The sequence below is a fragment of the Chionomys nivalis genome, chromosome 25 (assembly GCF_950005125.1).
Source record: "Chionomys nivalis chromosome 25, mChiNiv1.1, whole genome shotgun sequence".
In the NCBI taxonomy this organism is placed as follows: Eukaryota; Metazoa; Chordata; class Mammalia; order Rodentia; family Cricetidae; genus Chionomys; species Chionomys nivalis.
The window spans coordinates 28,281,003-28,299,588 of NC_080110.1; the positions used below are offsets into that span (position 1 = coordinate 28,281,003).

Genomic DNA, 18,586 nt, shown 5'->3' on the forward strand with positions numbered 1-18,586 from the left:
ATGTTTGTACCGCGCACGGGCTAAGTGTCAAGTTTCCAGTCTCTAGTAACTGGTTAAGAGTGAAGGAATTTATTCTATTAGTGTCCTTTACTTTGATATACAAGACCATAATGTTCATACTTTCGTTAAACTGCCATTTTTTTGTTAAAGTGCGTATTTGTTTTTTGTTTGGTTTTGGTTTTTAAAGATAGGGTTTCTCTGTGTAACAGCCTTGACTGTCCCTGAACTCACTCTGTAGACCAGGCTGGCTTCAAACTCACAGAGATCCTCCTGCCTCTGCCTCCCGAGTGCTGGGATTAAAGGCGTGCACCACCACGCCTGCACCCACCCCCCAAAACACACTATAAAAATTTTAAAAGATGGTTTTAAGGATTGGGAATGGTGGTGCACACTTTTAAGCCCAACACTCAAGAATTCTGGACCAGCCTGGTCTACAAAATCAGTTCCACGCTAGCCAAGACTACACAGAAAGACCTTGCCTCAAATAAAAGACAAATTTTCAGTGCTGTTGGTTTCGCACTTCAGAAATTCACTATGGGCCGGGCGGTGGTGGCGCACGCCTTTAATCCCAGCACTCGGGAGGCAGAGGCAGGCGGATCTCTGTGAGTTCGAGACCAGCCTGGTCTACAAAGGGAGTTCCAGGACAGGCTCCAAAGCTACAGAGAAACCCTGTCTCGAAAAAACAAAAAAACAAAAAAACAAAACAAAAAAAAAAAAAAAAAAAGAAATTCACTATGGGAGCCTTCGAGTCACCATTTTAAGACGCGTCATTTCTTCTGTTATTCTTGGCCCTAAAACAAGCAGGGCTCAACAGTTGCAACGCTAAACAACTGCAGAGGCGCGGGACATACTACAGACCAGGAGGCCTCCCGGGGAAACTAGCTTTGGTCCCCATCGTCGCGGTCGCCTTCGGGACCCTCGTCACCTTCATCAGTGAGGCCTCTCATTGCCCTGCGTAGCTGCGGTCTGCTCTGGTCATCAGTGTGTGTCCACTGCCCTAGGAGGGAGAGGCCTACACCAGCCAGGAGCCGGCGGCGCCCCGCCCCCCGCCCCGTATCCGGCGACCCCGTGACAGCTGCCAACCCTCCTCAGGAGCAGCCGCGAAGCTAGGGGCCAATGGCTGCGGCGCGGGCGAGGGGCGTGAGGACGCCTGCATAACCGTGCACGTCATGACCAGGCCCCGCCCCGCCCCGCCCAGCCGCGCGGGGAGCTCTTGCCCCGCATGGGGCGGGTGAAATTGTTCCGCTGCGGACACCGAGCCGGGTAAGGGGACCCTGCCACCGGGAGAGACAGGAGGGAGAGCAAAGGTGGGACCAAGACGGTCAGTGAAGCTCCAAATCTTAGGAGTAGCAAAAGGACCAGTACCTCCTTTCACGATGTCTGGGTGCTCCTGGGGTCGCAGGACTACCTTCCAGGTCGAATTCTGGACAGACACACCCTCCCACTTAAAGTGTTCCGGAAAGTAAGGCGCTTACACCAAAGAGTGGCATTTCAGTATTTAGCAGGCCACAGCTCCCAAGCCTCGGACCGAGCTGGTAAAATCGGGTTGCTGAAATTAAGGGTAGGTGGTAGAAAGAGTACAGTTCCCCATGACCCAGACATAAAGAGCAGTAGAATTCGCATCTATTTCCATCTTCCCGGCTTCCCCCTCCGTAACAACCCCACCCCTAGCATCCCAGCAACCAGCAGCTTCTTACCCCACTCCTGGGTCAGAGAGGCACCGGGCTGTGAGGAAGACACTGTTGCAGGACAGAGAGCAGAAGCATTAACTTCTTCCTCTAGCCCGTCCCGACACTCTGGCCGTTGACTTCTCTCAGTTCGTTGAGGACACTACCAGGTTAGGGTGGAGACGCTGCATTGGGGTTCAGTTCCTAGACGGGGTATTTATTTTAGAGGGGGTGGAGGGAGAGAACTGCGAATGAATGTTATTACTTGTTTACTCTTCATATCAGGTCCTCTGGGTAGAGACGATACAAGTTCAGAGAGGCTGCTGTGTTGCCCGGGGAGCCGGTTAACGACAAGGCCTGGTTGTATAACCCCAAGGCAGTTTGCTTCAAAGATTTGGACTCCTTCACCCCATTAGGTTCCTGCTGCCTCTTGTCTCTGTTTTCAAAAGCTGCACTTTAGAAATAATCACAACCTGGGGGCTGGAGGTATAAGCTCAGTGGTAGGGCACTTGTCTAACATTCTCAAGGCCTTGGGTTCAATACCCAGTATCATTTCCTTTTTTTTTTCTTTTTTTTTAAATAATTGGCAAACTTTCATCTGTCCTTAGGTGCGTTGGCCTGGGGCATTGTTCTAGAAGCCGGTGTACTTCCCCCCCCACCCCCACCCCCACTCCCGCTAAAGTGTTCCAAGTTTGCCTTTGCCGCCAGAACCCACTGGGACCCCGGACTCTCAGGTCTCCCAAATGTCCCCTCACAGGGATTTTCTTGTTTTGAAACCCAGAATCTTCTTCCTATAGGTCCTGCCACAATGCTGCTGCGGCTGTGCAGAACGGTGGTGGTGGGATTTCCGCGGGCTGTCAGGTAGGCTGTCCCAGCCCGGCACTTATCACCCAACCTATCTCAATAGTTACCTTATCTGGTAGATATTTATCTTATCTGGAAGATAAGGCGGTACAGAGATGACCCTGGAGGAATGAGAAAGCCATATTTCACTGGTCCTACCCATCCGGAAGAAACTAAACCCCAACTGAAAACCAGTGACTAAGCAGGGAGAGGCAGCCTCAGACTTTCGCTGGTTTTCACTGGACTTTCCTGAGGCTGAAGATCTCTTTCTTCCAGAGTCAAGCCAACCCCCTCGAGGCTCTGCATCCCAGCGTGCTCCATGAATGATTCATTTAAACCTCAGCACCCCAGCCTCACCTGTCCTGATGAGAACTCGAGAACTGGGAGATGGAAAGTGGTGGGGGCCCTGCTAGGTCTGGGTGCAGCGCTGGCCTACCATGACCATCGTTGCAGGGTAAGCGGGAAAGGGGCTCTGACTTAGTACACTGCAGAGACACTATCTGCTCCTTCCATTTCCAGGGCTCAGGCTGTGGATGGGGTCAGAATGGCCTAGAGTGATTTCACATCTCTTCCTTTTGCCTTCTCCCTCCCCTATCTGTAGGCTGCTCAGGAATCACCCCGGGTGTACACCAGAGAGGAAGTGAGGTCCCACAACAGCCTTGAAACTGGAGTCTGGGTAACTCTAGGCTCTGAGGTCTTTGATGTCACAAAATTTGTGGACCTGCATCCGGGAGGACCGTCCAAACTGATGCTAGCAGCCGGGGGTCCTATAGAACCCTTCTGGGCCCTCTATGCATCTCACAACCAGCCCCATGTACGTGAGTTGCTGTCTGAGTATAAGATTGGGGAACTGAACCCTGAAGATAATGTCTCCCCCACCTTGGAGGCCTCTGACCCTTATGCCGATGATCCTAGTCGTCATCCAGCCCTGAGGATTAATAGCCAGCGCCCCTTTAATGCAGAGCCTCCCCCTGAACTGCTAACAGAAAACTACATCACACCAAACCCAATTTTCTTCACGCGGAACCACCTGCCTGTACCTAACGTGGACCCAGACACCTATCGCTTGCATATAGTAGGGGCTCCTGGATGTCAATCGCTGTCCCTGTCCTTGGATGATTTGTATAAGTTTCCCAAACACGAGGTCACTGTCACTCTGCAGTGTGCTGGCAACCGGCGCGCCGAGATGAATAAGGTTAAGGCGGTGAAGGGTCTGGAGTGGGGGACAGGAGCCATCAGCACCGCACGCTGGGCTGGGGCACGACTCTGCGATGTGTTAGCCCAGGCTGGCTACCGACCCCGTGAAACTGAGGCCCATGTCTGTTTTGAGGGACTGGACTCAGACCCCACTGGGACTGCCTATGGAGCATCTATCCCTCTGGCTCGGGCCTTGGATCCTGAAGCCGAGGTCCTCCTGGCGTATGAAATGAACGGTCAGCCTCTGCCTCGTGACCATGGTTTCCCTGTGCGGGTGGTGGTTCCCGGTGTGGTAGGTGCCCGCCAGGTCAAATGGCTCGGCAGGGTAAGCGTGGAGTCGGAGGAGAGCCACAGCCACTGGCAGCGGCGGGATTACAAAGGCTTCTCCCCATCCGTGGACTGGGACACGGTAGACTTCGATCAAGCTCCAGCGATTCAGGAGCTGCCTGTCCAGTCAGCTATCACAGAACCTCAAGACGGGGCAACTGTAGAATCGGGAGAGGTGACTATCAAGGGTTACGCGTGGAGCGGCGGTGGCAGGGCCGTGATTCGGGTGGATGTGTCTATAGATGGTGGACTAACCTGGCAGGAAGCTCAGCTAGAGGGAGAGGAGCAGCGTCCCCGGAAGGCCTGGGCTTGGCGAATATGGCATTTGACAGCTCAGGTGCCGGCAGAGCAGAAGGAATTGGAGGTCGTTTGTAAAGCTGTGGATGACAGTTACAACGTGCAGCCAGACACTGTGGCCCCCATCTGGAACCTGAGAGGCGTACTCAGCAATGCCTGGCACCGTGTCCGTGTCCATGTTGTCCCATGAAGGCATCGAGCAGAGCCACCTAAAAACCACCTAAACTCCTTTCTAACCCATCTTTAATCGTCGTTGTCATGGAAAAACATTTCCTTCCGCCTCTTGGGTCACAACCCTGTGTTTACAGTGTCTTAAGCTGTGCCCAGCACACACGCTCCTGGCCTCTGACCCTGTGCCAGGAGAGAGCTGTTGGAGACCCTGGAGGTGACTGCAGTTCTGAAGACATGTTTTCTCACCCAGCCGCACCTCGGCTTCTAAGGCCTCCCCACCCAGGCCTTCTTCAGCCAAGTGTGTGGGAATGTGTGACAAGCGTACTTTCCTATCTTCTGCTGCCTATGGGATGCGAGGGGTTTCCCTTTAGGGCTCTACTTTGAGAAAAATACACCAATAAAGTGCCTGTTTAAGATTATGACTGGGACCTCTTGGGTGCAGTCTCTGGAAATGAAGGAGCGGGTCTCAACCTAGCTAGTTCACCTGACCTGGCGGTACCTCCGAAGAGAGGAGAGATTGTTTTCAAATGTTTGGTACCCTCAAACCGTTTCCACGATTCCTGCTCTCCCGGCAGGATTGACAATGCCAAGAGGTTGAAAGCAGTATTATCTTGAGGGCAGGGGCAAACCTTGGAACGAGGAGCAGACGTGCCGGGGCACACGGGGCTCCCGTGTGCACCTAGTTTGCAAATTAGATGCAGATGAAGAGATAGCTTTGGCTTAACCTCTGCACGGCGGGGCCTTTTGGACTTAAATCTTTCGGCGCTCGGCTATTCTCCCCTAGCTCCTCTCCCTTTTTTTTCCCTCAGCAGTCTCCCCGGCTTGGGGGCGCTCGGTGTTTGGCCCAGTCGCCTGTCGCCTGGTAGTGGGACCGGAAGTTATTCCGGAGGGGGGAATGGCCGTATTAAGGGGGGCTCTGTGGGGGGGCCGGTCCCTCCTCAGGTGAAGCCCCTGATGGAGATGGAGCCGCCACCCCTGAGCGCCCGGATCCCGGCTTCGGCCTGGCTGCCGCCGCCTCAGTGACCCCATCGCCCCCGCGCTGGGCCACCTGGGCCAGAGTGGGGGACTCGCCACCCCTCTTCCCACCCGACACCGCCCTTCTCCCCCAACCCCCAACAGCCTGCGCGCGCGCGCGGAGACGCCTCAGGTGAGTGAGGGGCGGGGCCCGCGAGGGGCGGGGGCGGGGCCTGGCCTTCGGGGCGGGGCTTTAGCTTGGACTCGAGCTGGGGAGTCGCAGCCTGGGGGAGGGGCGGTCTGGGTTTAAGGGGCAGGAGCTTGTCTGCAGCACCTTGGCCAGAGACCTCAGAATTGGGGATTGGTCGGAAGACAGGAACTGACCTGTGGGAGGCTCCTGTGTGGGGAAGGGCTAGGATGGAATAGGGGGACAAACAAAGCGACTGAGTACCAGAAAAAGCAAGGTGCCCGCGGGCTTCATTGAGAATGTTGGAGGAAAAGGCCAAGGCCTGTCTAGGACTGTCTCCAGGAGGCCGTGACAGAGGGGGAGAAAAAACAGAATGGAGCCTGTCTGTCCTACTGTTTGGATGAGAAGCATAGGGAACCTGAGAAGCAAGGCTGGGAAGGAAAAAAAAAAATCCACTGCTCAAGACGAAGCCCTATGGTAAATCTCTGGGTGGGAGCTACATAAACGGGTGGCAGAATGCCTCTTTCTAAATATCAAAACCATCCTCATACAGCCCCATCTCGGCTTTTTACCCTTTATCTGCTAGAGTTGTTTAGTGGTTTGCTAGGTTGGTTGGTTGGTTGGTAAAGTAGCGTGTGTGTGTGTGTGTGTGTGTGTGTGTGTGTGTGTGTGTGTGTATACAACTGCGTGCCAGTGCCAGGACAACTTTGAAGCTAGTTCTCTCTTTCCATCTTTATGTGAGTTCCAGGGATTGAAGTGATGTCTCCAGGCTCTCAAGGCAAGTGAACCATGGTTGATTTTCTGAGACAGGGTCTCGTGTAACCCGGGCTGGGCCTGAACCATGAAGCTCATGATGGCCTCTAACCCCTGAACTTGTGGTGATTCCCCTACCTTCGCTTCTGAATGCTGCAGCTGCAGCTGTGATGTTTTTCTGTGGGGTTTTGCTTATTTGGTTGGTTGATTGGCTGGTTGGGGCTTTGGCTGGTTGATTTATTTGAGACAGTCTCACTATATAGTCCTCACTGGCCGGAAACTCACACTGTAGACCAGGCGGGCCTTAAACTCACAGAGATCCGTTCATCTGCCTCTGCCTCCTGATTGCAGGAATTAAAGGCAGGTGCCACCATGCTCAACTGTTGGTTTTAGGCCAGGATCTCATGTTTTCTAAGAAGGCTTCATTTTTGCTATAGCTAAGGATGGTTTTGAACTTCTGAGCCTTATGCCTCTGTTTCCCAAGTGTTGGGATTACAGGCCCTCAGCATGTGAGTCTTGTTATTGTATCTTATTTAAATCGTGACTAGTAGCCCTTTCGTGGGATAAGTGGAATGTTCAATGGAATGTGGACTTTTTTTTACGGGGAGGAGGGGGCTCGACACAGGGTTTCTCTGTTGCTTTGGAGCCTGTCCTGGAACTCGCTCTGTAGACCAGGCTGGCCTCGAACTCACAGAGATCCGCCTGCCTCTGCCTCCCGAGTGCTGGGATTAAAGGCGTGCACCACCACTGCCCCGTGGAATGTGGATTTTTTGATAAGAAATAAGGTACCCCATCTGCTCATCTGAGGCTGAGAATCTTCCAGCTGCTTCTAGGAAGGTTTGGAGGATCGCCAACTAGTGCGTGCAGAGTTTTGCCCCCCTTCTCTCGGCACACGCGTTTTTCTCAGAAGTGGTAGGGACTGAGACGCGGCTCTGCACTGTTGCACACAGAAGCCCGAATAGTTCTTTCATCTCTGGGAGGCTTAAACTCTGGTAAAACCTTTTTTTGGTTTCAAGACAGAATTTCCAGATGAACCAGTATGAAGAGAATTGATGACTGGCAACCAAACTTTTCTTCTTAGCTTGATTTTTTTTTTTTTTAAGATTTTTTTGAAGACAGGGTTTCTCTGTGTAGCCCTGGCTATCCTGGCGCCTGCTTTGTAGACCAGGCTGGCCTCAAACTCAGAGATCTGCCTACCTCTGCCTCCCAAGTGCTGGGATTAAAGGTGTGCACCACCACCCGGCTGCTATTACCAAGCCTTAATGACCTAGCTCGAGTTCAATCCCCAGAACTCTCAGGGTGGAAGGTAGAGCCAACCCTGAAAGTTGTCCTCTAATCTCCAGATCCATGCTGTGACACACACACATGCTGTGATACACACAACGTGCTGTGATACACACATGCTGCGACATGCACACATGCTGTGATATACACACGTGCTCTGACACACATGCTGTGACACACACCTGCTGTGATACAGACGTGCTGTGACACACACACATGCTGTGACACACACATGCTGTGACATGCACACATGCTGTGATATACACAAGTGCTCTGACACACACATGCCGTGACACACATGGTATGATACACACGTGCTGTGACACACACATCCTCTGACACACACACGTGCTCTGATACACACACACACACACACACAGAGTGCTTGCCCTGCAAGCCCAAGGACCTGAGTTTGAATCTCCAGCATCCGAGTAGACGCCAAAGCCACAACACACCCCTGTGATCTCATTGTGCGGGTGGGGCACAGACCAGAGACAGGTGGATTCGTGGGTTATTAGCCAGCCAGCCTAACCCATTAATCACCTCCAGGTTCAGTGAGAGACTCTGTCTCAAAAAATAGGGTGGAAGCTGGAGAGATGGCTCAGCGGTTGAGTGCACATGCTGCTCATCTAGAAACGTAGGCTCAATTCTTAGCACCCACGTGGTGGCCTGTAACAGGCTGTAATTCCAGTTCCAGGAGCACTGACACTCTCTGCAGGCCTTTTCAGGCAGTAGGCATGCACTTGGTGTGCCGACATCCATCGGGAAAACACCCTGCTTTAGACACTGTTCTACCGCTGTGAAGAGACGCCATGGCCAAGGCAACTTCTGCAAGAGAAAAGCACCTAATTAGTCTTCACTGAGTTTCTGAGGTTTAGTCTATTATCATGGCGGGAAGCATAGCGGCATGCGGATAAACACTGGAGCAGTAGCTGAGAACTGCATCCAAATCCACAGGCAGAAAGAGAAAAACTGGGTTTGGCATGGGCTTTCGAAATCTCAAAGCCCAGATGAGTGGTGGTGTCACACGCCTTTAATCCCAGCACTCGAGAGGCAGAGGCAGACGAATCTCTGTGAGTTCGAGGCCAGCCTGGTCTACAGAGTGAGTTCCAGGATAGCCAGGGCTACACAGAGAAACCCTGTCTCGAACCCCTCCAAAAAGGTCAAATGAGATAAAGTTTAAAAAACATGTCTTTGCCGGGCGGTGGTGGCGCACGCCTTTAATCCCAGCACTCGGGAGGCAGAGGTAGGCGGATCTCTGTGAGTTCGAGACCAGCCTGGTCTACAAGAGCTAGTACCAGGACAGGCTCCAAAACCACAGAGAAACCCTGTCTCGAAAAACCAAAAAAAAAACATGTCTTTGTGCTGGAGAGATGGCTCAGAGGTTAAGAGCACTGACTACTCTTGCAGAGGACCTGAGTTCAGTTCCCAGCAACCACATGGTGGTTCACAACCATCTATAAGGAATCTCCTGTACAAAAATAAAATCTCCTTGTATTCAAATTTAAAAAAAAAAACAAGCATGCCTTGTTTGGTGGGTGTCTCTATAAAGCCCAGCTAGTGATTCCTCGCCTCCTCGTGGGTAGTAGTAGGTCACAGTCTTCCTTGGTGGTGTACACTTTAGCCTTCCAACAGCCTGAAACCAGAGACACCAGGCAGCTCCTTAGTTCATAAGAATACAAGAGGGGCCAGGAGGTGGTGGTGCACATGTTTAATCCCAGCATACAGGAGGCAGAGGCAGGTGGATCTCTGTAAGTTTGAGGCCGGCCTGGTCTACAAGAGTTAGTTCCAGGACAGGAACCAAAGGCTACAGAGAAACCCTGTCTCGAAAATTTAAAAAAAAAAAAAAAAAAAGAATACAAGAGGGGCCAGGCAGTGGTGGTGCACACCTTTAATCCCAGCACACAGGCGGTAGAGGCAGGCAGATCTCTGTGAGTTCAAGGCCTGGTTTACAAAGTAAGTTCCAGGACAGCCAGAACTGTTTCACAGACAAACCGTGTCACAAACAAACAAAGAATAGGAAGAGGGATGGGTGCCTCAAACCAAAATTGTCTTAGGAGAAACTGAGTTTTCCAGAAGAAGCAGGGGAGGCTTCTCTGGAGCTTCTGCAGTGAACTCACAGGGTGATCAGAGCTGCCTTTGTGTGAGCAGCTTCAGAACTTCATCTTGCTCCAGCCAATAGAAATTGGTGCCACAAACACGCTGATGTCTGAGGGCAGTGAGTTCAAGTGCAGCTTCTAAGCAACCCCCTTCATCTCAGAAAATTAAGAGTAATGCATATTCCAAGACGTTACCTTTTTTCCAAACTCGTCACTTTTGAAGCCAAAGATTATCTCTTTCAGGTATTTGAAATTATGTGGGGGCTGGAGAGATGGCTCAGTGGTTAAGAGCATTGCCTGCTCTTCCAAAGGTCCTGAGTTCAATTCCCAGCAACCACATGGTGGCTCACAACCATCTGTAAAGAGGTCTGGCACCCTCTTCTGGCCTTCAGGCATACATACAGACAGAATATTGTATACATAATAAATTAATTAATTAATTTTAAAAAATTATGTAGAAGTCTGGACTAGGGTAGGGTGGCAGGAAATTGGGGGATACAGAAAATACTGTCTTTGGTGGCAATGCCAGACAGAAACCCCTGATACATGCTGGTCCAAAGAGTCCACTGCTGTTGTTTTTGCAACTGAATTTTTCTTCTTATTTCCTCTTAGTTTGAAATCTGTTAACTTATACTTTCTTTTCAGCATGGGAGAAACTTACCCCATGTTTCCCCGCCCCCCATGTCCCACCCACAATCCACAAAACAATTCTTTTCTCTCAAAGTGTCATACACTTTATCCGCCTTACTTCCACTCCCTCTTTACATACAGTGTGTGGGCGCACATCCACACTGCTCGCTAAGGACGCTAACGAAGGATAAGCCTTGTTGGCAGGTGCATCTAGCCTCGAGTCACTCATTTTGCCTGTATAACAAACAGTACAGTGTCAGAGGCGGGGGACCCTATGGGTCTTGTGCTTCTGCCGGCTGGAGACTCTGCTGGCTTTGAGTGCCAGGCTATTGATTTGCCCCTTCTTCTCAGAAGCATCATAAACTTTGTCCTGGAAACAGAAAGACAGGGTCAAATTTTGCCAGATGAAAACATCTAAGAACGTGTGAGATGCCGGGCGATGGTGACGCACGCCTTTAATCCCAGCACTCGGGAGGCAGAGGCAGGCGGATCTCTGTGAGTTCGAGACCAGTCTGGTCTACAAGAGCTAGTTCCAGGACAGGCTCCAAAGCCACAGAGAAACCCTGTCTCGAAAAACAAAACAAAACAAAACAAAAGAGCATGTGAGGTGGACGTGAACCTGGTCCCTAGGTAAGATGGACCTTGTCAATACTTGTCAGCACCAACCTTACGCTGGCTGGTGCTGATGTTAGCATAAAAAGATCCAGGTTTGTCATTGTTCTCGAGCCCACAGTTTCTGAAAAGACACAAGGAGACTTTATAAATCACGTGTTTTCAGTTCAAAGATTTAAGTCCCTGTTCAGATTTCAGTTCAAGGATTTAAGTCCCTGTTCAGAGACCTAAAAACCATCCACTGGCTAAGTGTGAGGCTGAAGTTCTGCTCTCCAGCTTCCACAGAAACGCCAGCAGAGGCGGCTCACGGGTAGTCTCAGCACAGGACACAGACGTGGGAACCCCGGGACAAATTGGTTCACACGTTGGCTAAATTAGGGAGTTCTGAGTTTGACTGAGAGACCCTGACCCAGTACACATATGGGGGAGAGAGAAAGATACCCAACAACACTCTGGGCTCCATGTGCACGGCGCTCACACGCATGCACCCGCAGGAATGTGAACGCGCATACATTCACACATACAGAAACAGAAAATAGAGCTCCCCAAGCTTTCCAGCTGGGACAAGATTAAACGCCAAGACATAAACCTCTGCTCCATTTCTGCTACTTGTTAACCAGATAAGTGGCTTTGGGCTTGATTTGGTCTCCAAAAGATTAGGGATCAACTTTCAGCTCCGTTCCATCTCTAAGCTCTGGAGGCCTCTGCCTTGGGCCTGGTTCAGGAAGTAAAGAGGCTTACCAAAGTAGCTTACCACAAGCAAGTATCTTCGTTACCCAAGGAGCCTGGAAACGTCTTTTCTGGCTCAAGCTACAGTGAGCTCTTCAGAGCAGCACACACCGGGGAACTTCTGGCCAGGTTTGTACCAAAGACAATGTTTTTCATCTTTTCAAAGCTCTACCACCCTGCTCCAATCAAGGCGTCTATGTGATTCCAGCCACTTACTTGTGAAATCTTTGTAGCACAATCAATGCCAGCATGCTGACACACAACTATAACCCATCTGAATACTCAGGAGGCTGAGGCAGGAGAATTGCTGTGATTTACAGACCAGTGTAGGCTGTACAGCCCAGGCTGGGTTGGACTCCATATCAAGATTCTGTTGGGCCGGGCGGTGGTGGCGCACGCCTTTAATCCCAGCACTCGGGAGGCGGAGGCAGGAGGATCTCTGTGAATTCGAGGCCAGCCTGGTCTCGAAGAGCTAGTTCCAGGACAGGAACCAAAAAGCCACGGAGAAACCCTGTCTCGAAAAATCCAAAAAAAAAAAAAAAAAGATTCTGTTGGGCAGGTGAGACGGCTCCGCAGGTCAAGGCACATGCTGCCAAGCCTGACGACTTGCGTTCTATCCTGGAGCCCGCACGGTGGAATGAGGAAACCAGCTCCGCCTGTTGTCTTCCGACCTCCACATGTGCTCATACACAGTCACAAAAGTAAAAATAAGCCGGGCGTTGGTGGCGCACGCCTTTAATCCCAGCACTCGGGAGGCAGAGGCAGGCGAATCTCTGTGAGTTCAAGTCCAGCCTGGTCTACAAGAGCTAGTTCCAGGACAGGCTCCAAAACCACAGAGAAACCCTGTCTCGAAAAACAAAAAAAAAAAAAAGTAAAAATAAGAAAAGAGTAATTTAGGAGCTAAGAGAGATGGCTCTGTGCTTAACAGCACAGGCTGCTCCTCCAAAGGACCAGGGTTCAATTCCCAGCCCTGATGTGGTGTGGCTCATCTTCTATAACTTCAGTTCCAGGAGATCTGACACCATCTTCTGCCCTCCTCGGACACCAGACACACGTGTGGTGCACAGACGTACATGTATTTAAAAAACACATACACATAAAATGATAACTGAAAAGTCTTACTGTAATAATAAAAAGGAGCCGGGCGGTGGTGGTGCACACCTTTAATCCCAGCACTTGGGAGGCAGAGGCAGGCGGATCTCTGTGAGTTCGAGACCAGCCTGGTCTACAAGAGCTAGTTCCAGGACAGGCTCCAAAGCCACAGAGAAACCCTGTCTCGAAAAACCAAATAATAATAATAATAATAAAAAGGATTCTGTCAGGGGGCACCTGCAAGCTGGCTCAGCAGGTAGAAGTGTTCGTCACTAAGCCTGACGCCCTGAGTTCAAGCCCTGGAGCCTACATGGTAGGAGGAGAAAACTGACTCTTAGGAGTCAGCTTGCAGCATCCCCTCTTGTGCTGTAGCGTAAATGCCCGTGCACATACACACAAAACAAAAAAAAATTAAAATAAAAAGGTGAAAAAACGTAAAGATAGTCTCAGGGCTGGAGAGATGACTTAGCTGTTCAGAGCGCTGTCAGCTCTTCCCAATGGCCTAAGTTTAGGTCCCAGCACCCATGGAGAGAGTTAACAGCCACCTGTCACTCCAGCTGCGGGGGATATGACACCTCTGGTCTCAGGCACTGACACATAAGTAGACACAGACACATACATGTATTTTTTCTGAATTGTGTGATGGGTGCAGTAAATGTACGTGAGTGCAGGCATGTGTGAAGGCCAGAAGAGTCGGATTTCCTGGAACCGTGGTTGCAGGTGCCTGGGATCTGATATGGGTGTTAGGAACTCAGGTTTCTGCTCACCCATCTCTCCAGCCCCTCATACATATGATTTAAAATAACAAATGGTCTTTTTAAAAATGAACTTATTTATTTTATCTTACGGGTGTTTTGCCTGCGTGTCTGTGTGGTGTGTGCATGCAGTGCCTGAATAATCCAGAAGAGGGCAGCAGGTCCCCTGGAAGCGGAGTCACCTTGGTGCTGGGAATCAAACCCAGGTCCTATGGAAGAGTAGCCTGTGCTCTTGATCACTGAGCCATCTCTCCAGCCCCTAGAACATAACATGTTCTTAAGAGGCTTACTTGGGGCTGGAGTGAGAGTCCAGTTGGTAAAGAGCTTGCTTTGCAAGCATAAGTACCTGCGCTCAAACCCCTAGGATCTGTTTTAAAAAAATAAGAATAAACAAATCAATCACCAGGTGAGATGATGCAACCCTAACCCCGGCAGTGGGAGACAGGGACGAGAGGATCCCGAGACTCACTGGCCAGCTGCCCTAACTTCTTGCCCAGTTCCAGATCAATGAGAGGCCCTGTCTCAAAAGTTAGGGTACAGCTGAATCAAGGGGTGAAGGCACTTGCTGTCAAGCCAACATCAGTTCAATTCCAGGGGCCCTGCATAGTAGAGGGAATGGGCCAACTCCTTCAAGTTGCCCTCTGATCTCTACATGTGCCCCCACAACACACACACACATTTATACTCATGCACAGATAAATAGGAATGACTGCCAAAGTTGTCCTCTGCCTACCCAAGCAAGCACCCATGCCCATGCCCAAGCAAGCACACATGCCCATGCCCAAGCAAGCACACATGCCCATGCCCAAGAGAACACACATGCCCAAGCGAGCACACATGCCCATGCCCAAGCAAGCACACATGCCCATGCCCAAGCGAGCACACATGCCCAAGGGAGCACACATGCCCATGCCCAAGCAAGCACACATGCCCATGCCCAAGTGAGCACACATGCCCATGCCCAAGAGAACAGACATGCCCATGCCCAAGCGAACACACATGCCCATGCCCAAGTGAGCACACATGCCCAAGCGAGCACACATGCCCATGCCCAAGCGAGCACACATGCCCATGCCCAAGCGAGCACACATGCCCATGCCCAAGCGAGCACACATGTCCATGCCCAAGTGAGCACACATGCCCAAGCGAGCACACATGCCCATGCCCAAGCGAGCAAACATGCACATTCACCACACACATAAATAAGAATTAAAAAGGACTCTGCCATTGGGAAGTGGTGGCACACACCTTTAATCCCAGCACTCGGGAGGCAGAGGCAGACAGATGGCTCTAAGTTTGAGGCCACCCTGGTTGACAAGAGCAGGTTCCAGGACAGCCAGAGCTGCTTCACAGAAAAACCCTATCTCGAAAAACCAAAAGAAACAAACAAAGGACTCTGCTTTGAAAACAAAAAATGAATAAAAAACTAAGAATTAATCAAGCTCACATTGAGTTCCCCTGCTCTACTTTCTTGTTTTTTTGTTTTGTTTTGTTTTGTTTTGTTTTGTTTTTTTCGAGACAGGGTTTCTCTGTGGCTTTGGAGCCTGTCCTGGAACTAGCTCTGTAGACCAGGCTGGTCTCGAACTCACAGAGATCCGCCTGCCTCTGCCTCCCAAGTGCTGGGATTAAAGGCGTGCACCACCATCGCCCAGCTGCTCTACTTTCTCTACCCCTCCAGGCATACAGTTGAACGGTAGTGACTATAAAGGGTTGTTCCATAAACAGGGCCTGGATACTCAGAGGCATAGCCACAAGACTCAGAAAGCATCATCTTTTGTGCCCTTTACCCTGTGATTTAAAGTAACTAGTTTGGCCTTTTTTTCTTCGTTTCTTAAATTCCAAAATGAGATATGGGTTGGGGGGAGTTACAGTGGGGAGATTCCGGTCGTTCCAGTAAACCTGAGCTCTCTCTTCTGCAGTCTCCATGGCGAGGATAAGGAAGCAGAAGGAATAAGAGGAAAGATGCAGCCATCTGAGATCTAAAAGGAGATAATGGGTGACAAGTCCCCCTGCCCTGGTGTTGTTTCTACACCCTCTGCTTCTTATTTTAAAGACTGGATATTCCTAGCATGACCTGGGACTTTGTTCCTGCTGGCCTGCTCCTAAGGCACTTGGATCCCGACTCTGAACTTCTTTACTGGTTTATACGTAAACACACAGGAAGACCAGGCTTTAGTCCTTAGCATGGGCGGAGGGTTCCTCTCTTTCACCCTGAGATCACCATGACTGATACTCATCCCTTTCAGAAGTGCTTTTCCTTCCTAGTGGGGAGGAGGAGGAGGAGAGACTGGCTCTTTCTAGTTGCTGCTCTGTATTCTAGTTGCACTGCAATTCACTGAGCTGAACAATACACTACATACATCTCTCTCCATTGTAGCAATTCTAATTGGTCTTAATGATAAAAGCTCAGACTCAGCTATGGGGGGGTGGGTGAAAGCGAAGGATCAGAGAAGCAGAGCGGCAGCCACTAGAGTTCTTGTCTCTACCAAGCCTGTCCTCAGGCTGACTGCCTAGACTGCAGCCTCAGACTGTTGCTCAGACTGCAATGAGTTCCTGTCTCCTCCCGATTTATATTCCTCTCTCTGCCCAGCCTTACCAGTCCTGTCTCCACCTCCCCAGTGCTGGGATTAAAGGTGTGTGATTCTGAGTGCTGGGATCTCCTTGTGTGAGCTTTGTTTATCTTTTAGACAGGTTCGGTCTCTGAAGGTCCAGGGTGGCCTTGAACTCCCTGACCCCGAGTGCCTTAGCTCTGCACTCTGATCTTCAGACAAACTTTGTCTGTGAAAACACAAACAGAAGGTCACTACACTCCAGCATTGTGTGGCATTGTGATTTTGCTTTTGTTTTGAATCAAGGTCTTGCTACGTAGCTCAGGCTGGCCCCCAGACTCATAGCACTTCTCTTGTCTCAGCCTTTCAGGTGTTGGAAACTCAGGGATGTGCTGATGTGTGTGTGTATGCATGTGTGTGTGCGCTTGCTCTCGGTCTTGTTTGTGCGCATGCGTGTTTGCGCACATGCGTGTGTGTGTGTGTGTGTGTGTGTGTGTGGACAAGGCTTGCTTTGTAGTCCTAGTAATCACTATATTGCCCAGGCTGACCTAGACTCATGGCAATACCCTTGCCTCAGTCTCCCCCAAATGATGGGATTACAGGTGTGTACCAGCAGGCCCAATGTATTCATGTTGCTTTAAACCATTTTCCTTCCCATTTGAGGTCTTTGAGCCAAGTTTATATTGGATTGCTAGCTTCTTTCTCCATATACTACCTAGTACCTGGCATGGTGTTTCAGGCAGGCTCTGCCTAAATTGACCCAGTTTCTCTTAGGAGACAGTTGCTCGCCTGCTGGCATAGGGAGGAGGAGCTTTGAGGGGTGGAGAGTGGAAAGCGGAGGGTCAAGTGCTGTGGGAGCTCTGGGCAGAGTAAAGTCCATCTACTGTTTGGCTCCTAGCTTTCGGGAAAACAAATACCGAGTGCTGGGTGGTGGTGGCGCACGCCTTTAATCCCAACACTCGGGAGGCAGAGGCAGGCGGATCTCTGTGAGTCTGAGGCCAGCCTGGTCTACAAAGCAAATTCCGGGACAGGCTCCAAAGCTATAGAGAAACCCTGTCTCAAAAAACCAAAAACCAGCCGGGCGGTGGTGGCGCACGCCTTTAATCCCAGCACTTGGGAGGCAGAGGTAGGCGGATCTCTGTGAGTTCGAGACCAGCCTGGTCTACAAGAGCTAGTTCCAGGACAGGCTCCAAAGCCACAGAGAAACCCTGTCTCGAAAAACCAAAAAACAAAAACAAAAAAAAAAAAAACAAAAACCAAGCCGGGCGGTGGTGGCGCACGCCTTTAATCCCAGCACTCGGGAGGCAGAGGCAGGCGGATCTCTGGGAGTTCGAGGCCAGCCTGGTCTACAAAGGGAGTTCCAGGACAGGCTCCAAAGCTACAGAGAAACCCTGTCTTGAAAAACCAAAAAAAAAAAAAAAACCAAAAACCAACAACAAAGAAAGAGGGAGGGAGGGAGGGAGGGAGGGAGGGAGGGAAGGAAGGAAGGAAGGAAGGAAGGAAGGAAGGAAGGAAGGAAGGAAGGAAGGAAGGAAGGAAAGAGAAACCCTCTCCTACAAGGGTCACTCTAAAGAAAAAAAATTTACTTTTTTTATTTTATTTACTTATTTATTTATTGGTTTTTTTTTTTGAGACAGGGTTTCTCTGTAGCTTTGGAGCCTGTCCTGGAACTAGCTCTTGTAGACCAGGCTGGCCTCGGACTCACAGAGATCCGCCTGCCTCTGCCTCCCAAGTGCTGGGATTAAAGGCGTGCGCCACCACCGCCCGGCTTACTTTTTTTATTTTTTTATTTATTTATTTATGGTTTTTTCGAGACAGGGTTTCTCTGTAGCTTTGGAGCCTGTCCTGGAACTAGCTCTTGTTTGCCTCTGCCTCCTGAGTGCTGGGATTATAGGCGTGTGCCACCACTGCCTGGCAAGAAAAAAAAAAATTTAAGTATTTAATTATTTATTTGCTTACTTATTTATTTTGCTTTGTTTTGTTTTATATTGTTTGAGACGAGGTCTTCTGGAGCCCCAGGTGGCCTTAAACTCAGTTTTGTATCTAAGAATGACTTTAAACTTCCATCCTCCTGCCTCCATCTCCTGAGCGCTAACTAAAATCACAGGTGAGCCACTGTGTCAGGAATTCAGCTCACAGCTTTGTGCAGGCTAGGCAAGCACTTCATCAACTGTGCTGTAGCCCCAGCCCTGGCCTAGCTTCTCAAAGGAAGCCACCCAGTGTAAAGAGCGCACCTCAGGGACACGGAGTGGTGGGTGTCTCGGTGACTGCTCTTGCAGAGGACCCAGCGCCTGCACAGGGTAGCACGCAATTTTAACTCCAGCTCCAGGAGAGTCCAGTGCTTCTGGCCTCTGAGGACACCTGCACTCACATGCACGCGCGTGCACACACACTTTAAAAATAATAAAAAAAATAAATCTTTAAAAGAAGAGCGTGCCTC

General features: G+C 50.5%; 2 protein-coding genes across 2 annotated transcripts in view; both read left to right on the plus strand.

The window, feature by feature from the left end:
- The first annotated feature begins 853 nt into the window (after positions 1–853).
- Positions 854–4,905, plus strand: Suox (sulfite oxidase). Its single transcript, XM_057757858.1, has 4 exons — positions 854–1,263; positions 2,465–2,528; positions 2,787–2,964; positions 3,112–4,905. Exons 2-4 carry the CDS (start codon positions 2,476–2,478, stop codon positions 4,519–4,521), a joined length of 1,641 nt encoding a protein of 546 aa, XP_057613841.1. The 5' UTR covers positions 854–1,263; positions 2,465–2,475; the 3' UTR covers positions 4,522–4,905.
- Positions 4,906–5,413: 508 nt separating this feature from the next.
- Ikzf4 (IKAROS family zinc finger 4) overlaps positions 5,414–18,586 on the plus strand; it is a 36,731-nt gene continuing 23,558 nt past the window's right edge. Inside the window, exon 1 of the mRNA XM_057757991.1 lies at positions 5,414–5,649. The gene's annotated coding sequence lies outside the window, so the exon portion shown is untranslated. The remainder of the gene's footprint in view (positions 5,650–18,586) is intronic.

What these genes read in the sequence shown, in the direction of transcription:
- Suox (XM_057757858.1), top strand. Translation starts at nt 2,476, where the DNA reads ATGCTGCTGCGGCTGTGCAGAACGGTGGTGGTGGGATTTCCGCGGGCT. An exon ending in GGATTTCCGCGGGCTGTCAG is followed by an intron (nt 2,529 to 2,786) that starts GTAGGCTGTCCC and finishes TCTTTCTTCCAG; the next exon opens with AGTCAAGCCAACCCCCTCGA. An exon ending in ACCATGACCATCGTTGCAGG is followed by an intron (nt 2,965 to 3,111) that starts GTAAGCGGGAAA and finishes CCCTATCTGTAG; the next exon opens with GCTGCTCAGGAATCACCCCG.